Here is a 15,941-nt window from a genome sequence, read left to right on the forward strand (position 1 = left end):
ATAGAAAATGGAATAACGTTTTATTAATGGTTAATTGAATTGAAAAATAGTTTATTTTTTTTTAATATAAAAAGTTAACTTTACCATCATTTTTTAATTTGAAAATTTAAAGAATTTTATTAAATGAGTGATTGACTGGCTAGTTATTTGCTTTAAAAGAATTTGTTTCATTTTAATAAGGATGAAAGTTCTGAACTAAATAAAACAAAAAAATCAGAATACGTGTATGAATACGCACACGTTTTTTATATACATGTGCAATATGTGTACTGAATGTGTATGACCGATGAAATGCTGAAAGAGTTTGCGCAGTATCTGTACTCGAAAATTTACCCCTCTCTTATTCCCGAAAGGTGCAATCACAGTTCACGTCAGTCGGCCGAGTGCCGTCAAGGCAATAACAGCAATTTGTCTTATTTATATTTATTCACTTGCTACACGAGGTTACGATTAAAGACCTTTTATATAAATTACTCCAATTATTTTCTGCAGTGTAAAATCAAAAATTAATGATGATAAATCATCAGTTAATTGTCAATTTTTCTATTAATGATAAAAAAAAGAAATAATTTAATAACTCCGGAAGGAATTTCTATCTGAGAAAACTAGTCGTCAGTGATAAGGTATCTGAGGTAATTCAGGACATAGGAAAATTTATAGGCTAAAGTCAACGGGAAACTGAAAGCTTCCAGTGATATTTCTTGGCTTCTTGCCAGATTTTATGTGCTAGTGTCGAAATCCGGATCCTATGATAATCTTAACTTCAACTGAATGCAAATTGGACAAGTTCTCTAATTCAAAATTGCACATAATACAAATAAACATGAACAACTGCAACGGATATGAATTAATTTATGAAGTAACTAAATAAAAATCTTCTTTGGTTTAGTTGTTTTTAATTTAATTCAAGTAATTAGAGAAAATTAATACTATTATGTATTTAAACTGTTAGAAGAATTTTAATGTAAGACAATTAATTTAAGTGAAAAAGTATTGTGTCAACTTGATAAACAAATAGCGACGTATTTTATTTGTTGAAAATAGTTACTTGGTGGAATTATCTATCTCCTGGTAAGTAATATGTTAAGAAGAAAACTTTTTTCTTGAATGTTGAAAATGTGTAGGAAAATTCTTTCAAGTATTTGAGAAATTGATGAAATAGTGTAGGAAAATAAGAGGTAAAAAGTAGTAAAAAATATGTTGTGTCAGCCATGAATATTGAAATGTTACTAACATACACCAATTTAAATTCTCCATCGTACTTCAATGTAATCTTCAAATCATTAACTAGATATCCACTTAAAAGTTGTATTTAATCTGCAAAATGTATAAAAATAATTTTAACAAATCTGTAATTAAATTCTGTTATGCATGCAAAAGAAAAAGAAATATTTGAAAAATAAAAATATGTCGGAAACTTACATGAATCGTTTCATATTTTCTGTCTCTCTATAGACAAATAAATTAATTTCACGTGGCTTGAGCTTTCATGTGGCTCAAGTACAAACAAAAAAAGAAACATATCAAAAGATAAACATTCCTGTATCAGTCGTATACATATCTTCAGATCAAAACTCTTTGATGGAACTTTGTAAGTAGTTTTTATGGAATAAAAAACCAAATATAAAGTAAAAGTTTTTCTATTTGAAAGCTAAAGACACATAAATTTATTTTCAAGGATAATATAATAAATGATCACGACGTAAGAAGGTGGGAAAAGATACTACGTCCCTTAGGACATCATATATTGTTCTCTTTCATTTCTTAGGACGTATTTGAGTCTCGATTCCACGTTAATAGGACTTTTAAAACCCTGAAACATGAAGATAATTTTTAATTTTTAATTCCAATGTTTGAACGCACAACAAAAAAAAACTAACCTATAATTAATTTATTATTAATACGTTTATATGCATAACCATGATGATGTGGAAGCATGCCAATTTTTCAGACTTTCATAAACATCCTGTTATTTTTCTTCCTCTGATATTAAAACAAACATAATATAAAAAAAAATCAAACTGACAAACATCGAAAACAAAGAGGTAAAATGGTTAACGTGAACATATTGAAAAGAGTGTGCAAGGAATTGTGGAAGGTTCAAGTTTCCGGTTGCAATTTAGAGGGAATATCCGATTACTTTAGAATATCTATAGGAAGAGGTATCTATAGGAACAGGATGACATTTAAAATGACACGATTGAGTTTTATCTTGTATTCGAAACCTTTTTCATTTCATACTTTTTGATTCACTGAAAAATGAAATATTTTTTTTTTAGATAAAAAGTTCCAGTCGAATGATACTTACAATTGATTATTGATGTAAATTATTGACATTGATAATGTTGACTTACTTGTTGTATCTAATTGTATAATTTTTTTAAATGAGTATTTTTGTGTCGACAAGTGGAAATTTATCGCGTGGAGATTTTATTTGATAATAAAGATGGGAAAACGAAAGTTTGTAGCGTCGTTATCGAGTCGAAGAAATGGAACAGTGTGGAAATAGTGGATGGGTTGGTAGTATAGTATAGTTAGTGGTGGTTACGGTTAGTACTTGGCGGTGTGTAAAAGCCGCTGATAGTCACGGAACTTTTCTGCTTCTAGTCATAACGTGTATCAAACAACTATTGTCATGCTTCTATAGATCTTAATGCAGTTGATGCGATTCAATTGTTTGTTATTCAGCACACTTTTATACCAGGTAATTATTTTAACGGAAAATGTGAACAAAATTAAATATTAATTTTTTATTTAAATGAATCCTTTAAGTATCTTCATTTGCATATTTCAGCATCATGCTTGAGATTTCTTGTTGATGTGTTTTTTAAACTCCACTTCAAGTTAATGTTTGAACAATTTCAAGTAAAAAATTCTTGATCTAGGAGAGTGTTCAACACTAAGAAACTCAAAATTCAAGTATCAATATGATTAAACTTGTATTTAGGTCATTGGAAAATATTTTTTAGCCAAAACTGTGCTTACTAAACATCTCCTTGAAATAGTCACGCAAGGAATAATTAACTGGGAGTGACGGTGTGAGTCCGTGAACTCGACCTTTGCAACAATAACAGCCAAAACATATAATCTTGGTCTACAAATGGGATACTTCCTATTAATCTGTAATACATACAAGGATACTACATATAACAAACTTTATCTCATTTCATTCATTTATTTATTGAAGATAATTCTTATAACTTTCTTGAAATAGTGCTAGATAGCACACAAAATATCCCTAGTTGAATGACAGTTGGATTGATTATTGATTGATGATTTTATATTGGGAAAATCATTATTAAAGGATGATTCAAAAGTCTTTGATGAATTGTTCCAATTTATTATCTTTTCATTTTTTATTATATTCAATCGTGTTTGTATGAATTTTATTGTTATTTATTATAAATCACTATACAATTGTTCGTGATCACAACTAATACTTTTTTTTTCAGAACATCAAAGATGTCGGTAGAAGTTCGTGCAGCACGTCCTACTAGTCCTACAGTTCCACAATCAAAAAGGCCTATTGTTATCTATCCTACTGGTAAATTAATTAATTTTATCGACTTGATATCATTATAGTGATTTATTAAGTTGAACACTTAATTGTTGGATACTCTTAAGAGCAGTATAAAAAATAATAAAAAGCATAATCATCTTGGAGTGTGAGAAAAAGAAAGAGTTATGATGACAATTACGGTTAATTAATGAAGTGCAAAAATTCAAGAAGTGAAGTGTTGAAATGACCGTGAGCTTCGTATTCATATTTTTCTAGTATCTTTGAGTAAGGACGTCTTTGAAAGACTTGTCGAGGAAAAAAGGAATTTTGAGAGAATAAAAAATAGAAGACGAGAGGAGTAAAAAGCAAAGATGATGAGAGAAGTACGAGTGTGAGAGAGCTTTCAAGCTTCGCATGAATAGAGGGTCTAGTTAGAAATAGAGAGATACTATAATGTACGAAACTCTACCACTTAATCTGCAAGTGGCGAATGTAGCTAAATAAATGGATAACAAACTTTCTATTTACAACTTTGTTTTAAAAATAATAAAATTAATCAAACAGAAACATGATACTCGGAATTATATACATAATTAATTTTCTTGTTGTTTAAATAGCTTAGTTATTTGCTGAAAATTCTATTGTAAATTATCTCATGAAATCGAGAATCAAATAGTTAAAAATGTACAATGTTGAGGACAAATATTTGTTAATAATGATTATAATTAATCTAACTATATTCAATCAACAAAGCATTTCTGTTTTATGTAATTAAACAATGTATAAAAAGATTCGGAAACATATTTAATAATTAAAGTAATTAAAAACTTTAAAGTATGAAATTATCTTAAATGAACCGGGTACACTGTTAGAGATGTATTTTTTTAAATACTGATAATTATGCGTTGATTCAGTTGCACAAAGTGTAAATGTTTTCTATCTAGAATATAAACTGAAAGATTCATCTGACGATTATTGCTTACTTTTATGAATTGAAATGAATATAAAAGCAAGGAAGAGTTCACAAACAAAGCATTTACAGCATGAGTTACTTTTATTAAAATTAGCAAGTCTCTCTGTCCTTGATATCGATATTCAACATCGCTAACTTTTTTCATTCACCGAAAAAATTATGAAAAAGAATAAAGTTAAATTTATGAGTTTTAATAAAAAGTTGTTTTCTGTAAAATATTATCAATAATAGTTTGTTGATTGAAAAAAAAAAATTTTCTTTTACAGTCGCACCTGAAAGTATCATCATTCCCATCGTATCCTGTATCTTAGGCTTTCCATTATTAGCACTTTTGGTTATTTGTTGTTTGCGGAGAAGAGCGAAACTTGCTAGAGAACGTGCAAGGAGGAGAAATTGTGATTTAGATCATGGAGCTCTCAACCTTGTACGTTTCAGCCCCGTGCATCGATTAGGTGAGTTAATTATTCTTATCAAATAAATGATAAAAACGATATGTCATTGTGATAAATGTTAAATCAAAAATGTTTTATGGCTTGACTGTAATTCAATCGAGCTTTAGCATATAATGATTACATAAATCCATGGATTTTTTTCACCACCTATTACATCTTATTCGGATCTTTTTAAAAAATTTTTCATCCACGTATATTTTTTACAACTGATCTATTTTAATTCTCTGTACATGCTAAAAACGAAACTCTTTTTAAATAAAGCGGATCAAAAAAAATATGCTTGAATATTCCCCAGGCTGTTTCATATACTAGAATTATTGAAAAAAAAATCATTCTTAGCGTAGTTTCCATGAAAATAGAGCTCAAATCCTAGACATTCAATATACACTGTTATAAATAGAATTGTATTCAATGTGATTAATGAGTATTTCCTTATAGTTGGAGTTGAAAAAACACCCAGAGCAGTTTCATTTAAGAGTGATCGTAATTTACGAAATTTACCATCATTGGAGTTAGATACAGTTGTTGAAGAGCGTTCGGATCCAGAACAAAGTACTGGTCTGGAATTGAGTAGTCCCGACTAGCAATTAGCCCCGGTACCATCCAGGTATTTCATTATTTAAAAACTAACAACTATCAACCATTTTTTTATATCTATGATATCTGCAAAATTGTCAGTAAATAACATATATTTTGCTCTTCAAAAGTATGTGTCTTTAGGGCTCTTAATAATTTAGAATTTAAGTTAAATAATAATCATGAACCTTTCATCAACTTTAACATGCAGATATAATATAAGATAAAATGCAATATTTACCAGTTAATAGTACAGCAGGTGTACAATAATCCTGTATAATCCTATTTCCGACAGCTTGTGGCTCATAGGAGAATGAATAAAAGTCGAGCAGTTTAAAGCCCATGGATCAATATAATAATACAGAAATAATTGAAAATGAGATTTAAGAAAATAGAGTATTATTTTAAATGATGAATAAATTATGTTAATTATGATTATTTAATATTTATAACGATAATTGTGGAAATCATGATAATAATTTAATTATATTATCATGTCATTATTTAGATTAATACTGATTTTCAATTATTAAATAATAAATAGTAGGTTGTTAATTCATGAATGAACTTTGAACTTCCATAGGTCTCCAAGAGGATCACAGACTTTGACGGCACCACCAAACTTAGATCAAAGTCCTTTATGGACGGCGTTGACTACTGCTAATTCAATGACCAGTCTACCAGGAGATACCTAGCAAGAGGCTAACGAGAGCAATAGTTTCATTAGTGCTCTCGTTTTGGAATTGCCTATAATTTACTGACCCATAAACGATGTAGATCATCAAATAAATCCACCGACGCCTTAAAAATACTTTTTAATTGCTCATGGGTCTTCATTATGATATCAATTAAATGAAGAAACGTTCTTAAATTAATAAGATTATTATTAAATACTTAGTGTTAATAAGAGTAAATTTAAGATAAAATTAATTTATTTAAATTAAATTAATCAATTTCAAGAATTTATTAAATCATTAATATATGAATTAAAAAATAAGTATTATTATTATTATAAAAGTAATATTTCAAATGGCTTGAAAATATTTTATACACAATTGAAAAGCACAAGTAGATATAAGAGCTTCAAAGCTGCCTAATTATGTAACCAGTGTAAATAATTATTATATTTAAGTGAAATGTATAGTAAGAATATATTAGACATTTTGTTCATGATTGGAATTATTTAATAATTGATACTATTGTATTTATTCAATATTTTTATTAGAGATTAAATTGATTAAAAAATAATATAGAAATATAAACAATCTCCTCTGACATATTCACAACTAAAAGATCGAAATCTTATAATTAAAACTTAATACTAAAATCCGGGAATTATTCGACCTTTTTTCGATGCTTTTTTTAGTTTATTTAATTTCTTCTCCTTTTTTCTTTTCATTATGTTCTCTTGACGTTTTTTCTGTCTTTCTTCTTTAGCTTTCTCTGTAGCTGCTATCCTTGCTTCCCATTTTTTTGAACTTTTCTTTTTTTTCTGTTCATCAAGCTTTATTGTACGTTTCAACAATTCCGGATCATCTTTAACCTAATGAAATAAACAAAAAAATATATATAGAACATATAGGAATAGAAAATCAATATTTAAATGAACATACTTTTACTCCATTTGCTTTTGCAATAACATTTGTCCATGATTCTTTTTCTTTTAATGTTTTTACATGTTCATTATCTCCAGATTCTTCTAATTCTTTAAATTTTCGTTTCTTTTGATTTAATTGTTCTAAAATTTTCGTTGGTTTTTTATTTTTATACTTTTTGGGCTTGTGTTTAGTACCGATTTCTGAAAAATCGAATTTACTAAACACCATGTGACCTTCAGAATTAAATACTGGTTTAGTCCTTGGTAATGTTGAAATCTTTTGGACTCCTGATTCTGTTTTTATTTTAGGATCTAAAATCAAAAACAAATATTAAATAAGTAATTCATTATTAATAAATATAGGTTAAGTTTTATTTTCTTACCTTGCTTCACAACTGGTAGAGGCATTTTTGAAAATATATCTTGAATAAAATTATTTTCTTTTTTTAATATTTCTTTCACTTTCTTAACATCAAATGTATTAAACATTGTTAAAATTATATACTTAACATATTCTCTCAGAGATTTACATTCAACAACATTAAATCCACGTGAGTTGTTATTGATGATTATTCTTGACCCCCACTCTCTTTGCGGTTACCGCAAGAACTAAATGCATACATATACTATAGTATGTAAAGGAATTTACTATAGCTTAGCGTTATTTTGTTATCAAAAAAAAATTTTTTTTGGAGTCTGGTGGGTGATTACGATTGTAGTTTTTATGTATTCACTTGAAGGCCAACTAATCATCAAAGTTATTCTGATATAAAAATATATTCATTGGTTAATAAAAAAAATTCATTAATTAAAAATCAAATTTATATTGTATGTACATTTTCTTCGTCACAAATAATTAATTTCTTTTCTAGTATTTAACTTTTATAATTCAGTTTTTTAGATGAAAAATTGTGGTGATTGACTGAATAAATAAGAGTTACTGAATATTTTCAGCTAATAATCATAATTGACTCATGGCAAAAAGAATATCATCAAACAGATGCGGCTGAAAACCAGACCAGTGTCACGTTGTGTCAGATGTTATTCAATATAAAATTATAAACATTACTATTGATGCAATGATAGTTAAAAAATCAGTGAATTAATATTTACTAAAATATATGTACCACATATTGACTTTAAATTGGGACTAATTAATCTTATTGGAACAGAATATTGAGAGAGACGTTTTTAATTGATAAAAATATATTTGTAATATTTTAAATTGACAATATGTCTCGTTCTGGTGCTCGTCTTGATGCTAAGAAGATAGTAAGTTCTTAATATTAATTAGTTATCATAATAAATATAATTGATGCTCAATTGCCAATTGATTTTACAGAACTCTGAATTGTTTACTCTTACCTATGGAGCTCTTGTAGCCCAACTTCTCAAGGATTATGAAAATGTGGAAGATGTAAATAAACAATTGGAAAGAATGGGTTACAATATGGGTGTTCGTTTAATTGAAGATTTTTTAGCAAGAACTGGATCAGGACGATGTTATGATTTTCGTGATACTGCTGAAAAAATTCAAGCTGGATTTAAATTATTTCTTGGAATTACTCCAACGATAACAAACTGGAGCACTGCTGGAGACGAATTTTCGTTATGTTTTGAAACAAACCCATTAACAGAGTTTGTTGAACTACCAGACCACTGTCTTAATTTAAAATATTGTAATATACTTACTGGAGTATTACGAGGAGCCTGTGAGATGGTACAAATGGAAATTTCTAGCTGGTTCGTTCAGGATCAACTAAAAAATGATAATATAACAGAATTACGGGTAAAATTTATAAAAAGGCTGGAAGATGCTATACCTGCTGGAGAAGATTGATTATATCGTTATGTTCATGAGATTTCTGTATTATGAATTTACATGATATGATTTTTTACATTATTGTTTCATCTCATAATATAATAAATGAATATTTTACTAGTTAACGTGATTATATAAATATATGCAAGTATCATTATAGTGATAGCATTTAAAATAATCTTGAAACAATTATATAATAATTAGTGAATACTGAACAATATCATAATTAAATATGAATAGATAATATTAATATATTAATAGAATAATAAATTGATTGTTTAAATACGAGAAATTTGATAACTGCCGAAATGGAGTTTTATGAGTTATGATCATGTTATTATATCATACATAAGCTGATATGTAGAAATAATATAATTTTACCTACCTCGTATTTTCAGTGGTTCTCAAGATTTAATTTGTTATACTTACTTGGTCGTAAACATTTAATTTTTCATCTTCATAAATAAAATTAAAAAAATTTACTTTTGTATATTTATTGGAATGAATCGATACAACTTTAACCACTTTTTAAAATAGTTGGTATTTTCTTTTTCTGATTTTGCCATTTATTTACAAACATTTAATGAAGTTTACGCAACGAAAGTATTCACGATTATTTAGTCAATAGTAAATACTACACTAAAAGTAAATATAAATCATATAATTTTTCATTCAACATTATGCTTCAAACTATTTTATCTAACAATTGTTTTTTTTTTTTATTAATTAATTCAATATTAAAAAGTCAAATCAATTATAACTTCTTCATTAATATGTGTATATTTAAGAATATAAATATTTGATGTAGTTTTAATAGCTAATTTAATTTAATAAATATAAAAAGTGCGCAAAAATTTTTGTTTTTAAATGGTTAAAAATAATGAATATGAAAATGGTTTTTTTTTTGAAGCATACTCAAAAAAGTTCTGAATGAACAACGAAAATATTGTAATGTAATTTGACACATTCTTTTTTCGTAATAACCAATACAAAAATTAATTTATTAATGTGTCAAGTCACGTTTTTTTAAATTTTATTTTCTAATTTTTTTAATTGTTGATTTTATGGTTCATTGTACATTGTGACAAATGTGAAAAATAATTTTTTCTTTCTCACTGATTATTTCGAAAAGTTTGTTTCTATTATGTATTCAGACATAATCGATTACTGAATTATCAAAAACATTTGTTGACTTATATAAGTCAATTAATTCGACGTTGAAGGCAATCAAATTAAATGCCAAAGTGGCTAATCGGTATAATGGATAAAAATATTCATCAATACCATTACATTGTTGTTTCCTTACTCATTATTACCTTTTTATCGAACTTATCTAGGCCTAAAAGCAGTTAGAATCCTTCCTGATATTGTTTAGATTCTAATCTTGCTTGAATTACTTCCAATTGTCTCTTTGCTTCACATTGGGGGAAATTTTGTAGATCATAGTATTGTGGTGCAATTTTTAAAAGCCATTCAGCTGTAATTGAATAATAAAAATTATTTCAAGAAATAAACACATCAGATGTTACCATTACAGAAAAGAAAATTAACTTACGTTTTATGTCTGTTACTGTTCTGATATAATTTTTAGTTGTAAGTACAAACTCGTTATAAATGACCCATTCTGGTTTATGATCTAAACAACTACTAGGATGTAATTGTACCATTTGATTATCTTTAATCGTTAAATATTGTCCTGTTCTCTCTAAATGTGCGACCTAAATCCAAAGATTAATTATAATTAATAGATATTATGCACTATACTAATTGGCACTTCAACTGTAGTATTACCAAAAGATTAAGTATTACATATTCTATTAGATAATAAAATAATCATAATTACCTGCATGAAAAATCCATCGACTAAAGCTTTTCTTATATTTATATAATAATCTTTTGATGTAAATTCTGTTGATGTCCGTTTTAATGAAAATCGATCCATAATTCTACTTAATTGTTGTCGAACGTTATCACCACTTTTTAGAGATCGATAATTTACAAAATGATCGTAACACCACTGTGGGTCTTCCGAACCTATAAAGAGGTATAAATTAAATTTTTACATTGATTATTGAATGAAGCATAGATGAAAAAGTATTTATAATTAACTTACTTTGTCTGAAGGCGTGATAAACATTAAGTAAGGTCAAATGATCACCATCGATGTGAGCAAATTTCATTTTTGCATCATCTGCAGCCTTCTTTGCTTCATTTGGTCTTACAAAACACTGCGGGACTAATAGCATGTCAATGATCAATAATCAAGAGATTTTACTAGTTAAACTTCCGTATGTTTTCTTTTATAATAATAATTATTATTGATAAAAATATATAAATGATTTTTCACTTTACCTGACAGCATGGCAGTGATACTAAGGATTTCATTACTGCAATTATGGTTGCAAGAAGCAATTAACATCTTGGCAAGTTGAGGATCCAAAGGAAATTCAGCCATAATAGCTCCTAAGTCTGTTAGATTTCCATCATCATCTAATGCAGCTAAATAATTCAACAATTCCAATGCCCTCATTAACGTTTCTGGAGCTGGTGGATCCATGAAATCAAAATGAACTAAATCATCAATTCCAAGCTTTTTCAACTGCAATACAACACTTCCAAGATTGGATCTTAAAATTTCAGGATATGTATTCTCTTGCATCTCATTTTTGTACGCTTTTTCTGTATAGAGTCTAAAACATTTTCCAGGTCTCGTTCTTCCAGCTCGTCCAGCTCTCTGTTGGGCTGAAGCTTTGCTGATTGGTGATACTAAAAGACTTTCAACACGAATTCTTGGATTGTATACTTTTTGTTTAGCAAATCCAGGATCAATCACAAAGACAACACCGTCAATAGTTAAAGAAGTTTCTGCAATATTAGTGGAAACAACAACTTTTCGTCCAATAGCTCCATTTGGTTTATTTGGAGGTGCAGCTTCGAAAATTCTCTGTTGCAAATTGGGAGGTAAAGTTGAATATAGTGGGATACACTTAAGTTCTCCAACTTCTGGTCCCAAATTATCCATCTCTCTTTTAATTCTTTTACAAGCCTCTTCAATTTCCTCTTGACCAGTTAAAAATAGCAGCAGATCTCCAGGCACGTCTTCACACATATGTATTTGAATAACAGTTCTAATAGCCGCCTCGAGGTAATCTCGCTCCGGTTCTGGAGTATAAAAAATTTCTACCGGATGAGTTCGACCTGGTACATTCATTAATGGTGCGTTGTCAAAATATTGTTGAAATTTTCCAGCATCTAAAGTCGCACTCATGATAACCAATTTTAGATCAGTTCTTTGTTTTGTTACTTCTTTCAATACACCCATAAGTAAGTCCGTTGCTAAAGTTCTCTCGTGAGCTTCGTCCAATAAAATGACCTGGTAAGCTTCAAGCATTGGGTCAGACATGCCTTCTCTCAACAACATACCGTCAGTCATGTATTTTAACACAGTATAAGGCGAGCTACAGTCTTCAAAACGTATACTGTAACCCACATGTTCGCCAAGCTGAACATCCATCTCTTCAGATACTCTTTGTGCTACTGACATTGCGGCTACCCTTCTTGGCTGGGTACAAGCTACGTTTTTTGAACCAACTTGAGTCGAATATTCGACACACCATTGTGGTATCTGTGTAGTCTTTCCAGATCCCGTTTCACCGACTAATACTATGCATTGATATTCATTCAGAAGGCGCATAAAATCTGCTCGGTATTCAAAGACCGGCAGTGTTATCCGTTTTTTGTACAATTCATAATATCTTGCAGTAAATGGTAATTTTGTGTATGGATTAATTTGTCCTGGAGTCTTTGCTGTAGTTGTCACTGGTGTTACCGGCGTTGCTGTTGATGATGATGATGGAATTTCAGGCTTGGCATCTTCTCTGCAAAAATATACAATAAGTTATTTACAAACTCTATTTACTGTCATTCAAACACTGCACATATTTCAAAGTTGAGAGCCACTGGTGCGAATGAACGCACAAAAAATACCGATTTTCATGTTATCATCATTTATACCAAGTGACAAATGATGATTAGTTGATTTCTAAAAGTAAAAATCATTGAGGAACCATAAAATAAATGAGCTGGTAAGAAATGATTGATAAAGAGGGAAAAATATTTGAGTTTACAAAAGAACTAGAGAAACGTGTTGATATGATGATATTATTATTAATCAAGTATTCAATAACCTTTTTCGTTTAATATATGGATCTGCGACTTCAATTCTTCGTTTTGACATCGTTTTAAGTTGTTTAACGAACTAATAAACCTCGAAATTGTTTACAAAACTTCACCACGAGGCGTCACAAAATGGCAAAACGACACAAATTCTCAACTTCTCTTTTGTGAAGAGGATCTCCAAGAGTCAGCAATTGAATACTGATTATTATTATTTTTGTTGTCTAATACACTAGCGCCTCTTATCAAATCAAATTTATTTCAACTACTACATTCTGATTTAATTGTATCTGTGGGTAAAAAAATAAATTCCACGTTTTTTAGGTTATAGAGGGAACTACTAAAGCGATCAATAAAGGGCGGGAATTTTTAATCATACCTTTTTTCTCATAAAATACATTTACTGATCATATAAATAATCTCTAGGTTAAAAATAAAATGTATGTATTAAATTATTTATTTGATAAAAAAATCAGTCAGTTACCCAACTTTATTCCTAACTTATATTAGTTAATGATGCATTGATTGCTTAAATTATCAGACTAACAAATTTTTTATAATGTATAAGGCTTCGTTATCACAACCGAATAACAAAGTTGATTTGTCAATATCAATACTATTAATTGGTTTGTGCATTGGTGTACATAATTCATTGATATTCACTTTCGCATCAATTCCTCGAGTTGCTAACCAATGACCATCTACATCTGCATTAAAAAATTTTTCTATATAATTATTATTATCAAGCTATTTATCTAATTTATATGGCTAATGAATTACTGATTCAAAAGAATAAAAAGAATTAAATAAAACATTTACCAGGTTTAAGTTTAGATCCTTGAACATTATTCCAATGCCATAATTCACCATTTATTGAACAGGTAAACAAATTATCAGGTCTATCAGGATGAAACATTACTTCACTAATAGCATGGGAGTGAGCTAATAATTGCGATATTGGTAGAGTATTTTGTCGCAAGTCCCAAATGGAAAGACTGCCATCACCACCACCAGCTGCTACGATATGCCTTTGAGTTGGATGATGTGTGATATCAGTCGCTTCTGTCTAAGAATAAATAAATTTATTGATTAAACTTAAGATACATAAAACAGTTATTGAAGTGATGTATAATATAATAGAAGTAAAACAAAAGTACTTTTAATTCATCTGGATGTTTGAACGTTGTTGCTGGAGTATTTGAATCATCTCTTAAATCCCAGAGTTTCATATGTCCTCTGATATTGCTCGTAAGAATTTCATTATGACGAAGAAAGTCAATACAAACCAATGAGCAGCTGTCAGCATCATTTATGACTCTTACAGGTTTTTTTTGTTGGGCTGTTAACAAGTTTATTCTTCCATCTTCACCTACAGTTGCAATATCTTGATTGAAAGTTGCCAGAGCAGTGCAAGAAGCGTTCTCTGCAGTACTGTAATGGAAAATAATTTTTTATTATTTTATCAATACATATATTATCTTGTTTAATCATCAATGTGTATGGAAATAATATGAATTCATTACTCGAATTGATGGATATTGTTCCAACTCATAAGTTCTTTAAATTCATTAAATGGACTCTCTTCAATTTGTAATAAAACGACTGATCCTATTGACGATGAAGCCACCACACAATCTCTATTAATAAACTGGAATGAAAAATTTATTTTATTAATTTATTAAATAAAGTAAAAATAGAAATATTAAATGTTTATGTATGTTTTCTTACTTGAAGCTCAGTAACATCGCCAAGCAGAGGATATGACATAACTACGGCAGGATATGTTTCTTCTTCATCAGTTAAAAAAGTCCAATAAGAAACTCGGTTATGCTGTCAATATAAACAAATAATATTATTTAATTTAATTGTTTTAATTAATTAATAATACTATTAACAGTGTACTTACCGGATTATCCCAACTGCCGGTTAGAAAAGATTTAGCTTCTGTAAAATCTTCACGTTTCCATCTTATTTTCGAGATTTTTTCTGAAGTAAAGGTTCCTTGAATATTCTCAGCCATTATTTACGTTAATTAAATTTATTGTGATCACTTAAAATAAAGGAATTATTTTATTTACAATTGGAACTTATTGCATGCTGCCAGAGAACAAAAACGCGGGTAGAGAAGTTCTGGAGTCAGCCAACATGTCGGTAATTTTGAGAGCTTTTCATGACTCACCGAAAGATGTCGCTTTTTAAAATTTTTATCGGCCGTTGGATAATCGATTCAAATGGGAGCGTGACATCCGTCCCCGAATAACTGCAACTCCGAAGCAAATCTGAAAACCGCTAAATTCAAATCAATTAATGTTTACTCCAAATTCTTTACTTTTAAATTTTATATTACTCTACTTACTAAATTTCAATTATAGTTCTATTCATTAAAAATTCATTCCTTTATTTGCTTCTATATGACATGAATATCCCTTATTGTATAAAAATTTTATCTCTTTCAACTATAAGTTATAGCAATAAAAATACTTTCCGTACTCACTATAAAACTCGAATACACTCACATATAAAAATTACAGATAGATAAATAATCTAGAGTCGGTAATATGGAAAAGCGATCAAAATAATATGGACAATATCTGATAGATGGTAGTGTAAGTACCGTTTCGAATTTTTAAAGTTCAATTTAATTGTTTAATATTTATTTTAGCGAATATATACAGAAAAGGGATTCTAATATTAACATTAATTTATTATATGCAAAGGTATAAATGACGAAACAACGAAACAAATTATGATGAAGACAATTTAAAGGCATCTTCAATTCCAGACAAAATATTTATCTTGAAAAAAATAAAAATACTATAAAAATGAAACTCTCATTATATTTTGTA

The 15,941-nt window shown here is 28.7% G+C and overlaps 4 protein-coding genes and 1 long non-coding RNA gene across 7 annotated transcripts; 2 read left to right on the top strand and 3 right to left on the bottom strand.

The window, feature by feature from the left end:
- The first annotated feature begins 389 nt into the window (after window positions 1-389).
- LOC118074750 (uncharacterized) lies at window positions 390-6,603 on the top strand. The gene is made up of 5 exons (XM_035096199.1): window positions 390-1,071; window positions 3,453-3,544; window positions 4,739-4,924; window positions 5,363-5,531; window positions 6,084-6,603. The coding sequence occupies exons 2-4, from the start codon at window positions 3,463-3,465 to the stop codon at window positions 5,506-5,508; spliced, it is 414 nt and encodes a 137-aa protein (XP_034952090.1). The 5' UTR covers window positions 390-1,071; window positions 3,453-3,462; the 3' UTR covers window positions 5,509-5,531; window positions 6,084-6,603.
- Window positions 1,009-2,676, bottom strand: LOC118074751 (uncharacterized). The gene is made up of 4 exons (XR_004691231.1): window positions 2,355-2,676; window positions 1,881-2,252; window positions 1,423-1,813; window positions 1,009-1,317 (listed from the first exon to the last, which is right to left on the bottom strand). It is a non-coding gene; the product is annotated as an uncharacterized lncRNA (long non-coding RNA).
- Window positions 6,604-6,710: 107 nt separating the features above from the next.
- Window positions 6,711-7,709, bottom strand: LOC118074688 (Surfeit locus protein 6). The gene is made up of 3 exons (XM_035096112.1): window positions 7,481-7,709; window positions 7,114-7,409; window positions 6,711-7,043 (listed from the first exon to the last, which is right to left on the bottom strand). Exons 1-3 carry the CDS (start codon window positions 7,584-7,586, stop codon window positions 6,822-6,824), a joined length of 624 nt encoding a protein of 207 aa, XP_034952003.1. The 5' UTR covers window positions 7,587-7,709; the 3' UTR covers window positions 6,711-6,821.
- Window positions 7,710-7,743: 34 nt separating this feature from the next.
- On the top strand, window positions 7,744-9,044 carry Bet3 (blocked early in transport 3). Of its 2 annotated transcripts, none has more exons than XM_035096113.1 (3): window positions 7,744-7,925; window positions 7,991-8,369; window positions 8,440-9,044. In XM_035096113.1, the coding sequence occupies exons 2-3, from the start codon at window positions 8,331-8,333 to the stop codon at window positions 8,935-8,937; spliced, it is 537 nt and encodes a 178-aa protein (XP_034952004.1). In that variant the 5' UTR covers window positions 7,744-7,925; window positions 7,991-8,330; the 3' UTR covers window positions 8,938-9,044. The 2 variants fall into 2 exon arrangements, with proteins under 2 accessions (XP_034952004.1, XP_034952005.1); XM_035096114.1 differs by having other exon boundaries at window positions 8,052-8,369.
- Window positions 9,045-9,435: 391 nt separating this feature from the next.
- On the bottom strand, window positions 9,436-15,207 carry Dhx15 (DEAH-box helicase 15). 2 transcript variants are annotated; one of them, XM_035096111.1, is made up of 11 exons: window positions 15,002-15,207; window positions 14,824-14,925; window positions 14,619-14,743; window positions 14,253-14,526; window positions 13,915-14,161; window positions 13,659-13,802; window positions 11,272-12,774; window positions 11,033-11,155; window positions 10,763-10,953; window positions 10,475-10,637; window positions 9,436-10,396 (listed from the first exon to the last, which is right to left on the bottom strand). In XM_035096111.1, exons 1-11 carry the CDS (start codon window positions 15,113-15,115, stop codon window positions 10,269-10,271), a joined length of 3,114 nt encoding a protein of 1,037 aa, XP_034952002.1. In that variant the 5' UTR covers window positions 15,116-15,207; the 3' UTR covers window positions 9,436-10,268. The 2 variants fall into 2 exon arrangements, with proteins under 2 accessions (XP_034952002.1, XP_034952001.1); XM_035096110.1 differs by lacking the exons at window positions 13,659-13,802; window positions 13,915-14,161; window positions 14,253-14,526; ... (1 more) ...; window positions 14,824-14,925; window positions 15,002-15,207 and adding an exon at window positions 13,107-13,292 and having other exon boundaries at window positions 9,446-10,396; window positions 11,272-12,797.
- Between the last annotated feature and the right edge of the window lie 734 nt (window positions 15,208-15,941).

Source organism: Chelonus insularis, unplaced genomic scaffold (genome assembly GCF_013357705.1).
Source record: "Chelonus insularis isolate UGA/USDA-ARS -01 unplaced genomic scaffold, ASM1335770v1 contig_139_pilon, whole genome shotgun sequence".
In the NCBI taxonomy this organism is placed as follows: domain Eukaryota; kingdom Metazoa; phylum Arthropoda; class Insecta; order Hymenoptera; family Braconidae; genus Chelonus; species Chelonus insularis.

Excerpts from the sequence above, each read along its gene's own strand:
- Dhx15 (XM_035096111.1), bottom strand. The coding sequence starts at position 15,115 with ATGGCTGAGAATATTCAAGGAACCTTTACTTCAGAAAAAATCTCGAAA. Across the intron at positions 14,744-14,823 it reads GCGATGTTACTGAGCTTCAA|TTTATTAATAGAGATTGTGT; the intron begins GTAAGAAAACAT and ends TTTTCATTCCAG. Across the intron at positions 12,775-13,658 it reads TTGTGATAACGAAGCCTTAT|CATCATCATCATCAACAGCA; the intron begins ACATTATAAAAA and ends AGCCTGAAATTC.
- LOC118074688 (XM_035096112.1), bottom strand. The coding sequence starts at position 7,586 with ATGTTTAATACATTTGATGTTAAGAAAGTGAAAGAAATATTAAAAAAA. Across the intron at positions 7,410-7,480 it reads TCTACCAGTTGTGAAGCAAG|ATCCTAAAATAAAAACAGAA; the intron begins GTAAGAAAATAA and ends TTTTGATTTTAG. Across the intron at positions 7,044-7,113 it reads CAAAAGCAAATGGAGTAAAA|GTTAAAGATGATCCGGAATT; the intron begins GTATGTTCATTT and ends TTATTTCATTAG.
- LOC118074750 (XM_035096199.1), top strand. The coding sequence starts at position 3,463 with ATGTCGGTAGAAGTTCGTGCAGCACGTCCTACTAGTCCTACAGTTCCA. Across the intron at positions 3,545-4,738 it reads TATTGTTATCTATCCTACTG|TCGCACCTGAAAGTATCATC; the intron begins GTAAATTAATTA and ends TTTCTTTTACAG. Across the intron at positions 4,925-5,362 it reads CAGCCCCGTGCATCGATTAG|TTGGAGTTGAAAAAACACCC; the intron begins GTGAGTTAATTA and ends ATTTCCTTATAG.
- Bet3 (XM_035096113.1), top strand. The coding sequence starts at position 8,331 with ATGTCTCGTTCTGGTGCTCGTCTTGATGCTAAGAAGATA. Across the intron at positions 8,370-8,439 it reads GTCTTGATGCTAAGAAGATA|AACTCTGAATTGTTTACTCT; the intron begins GTAAGTTCTTAA and ends TTGATTTTACAG.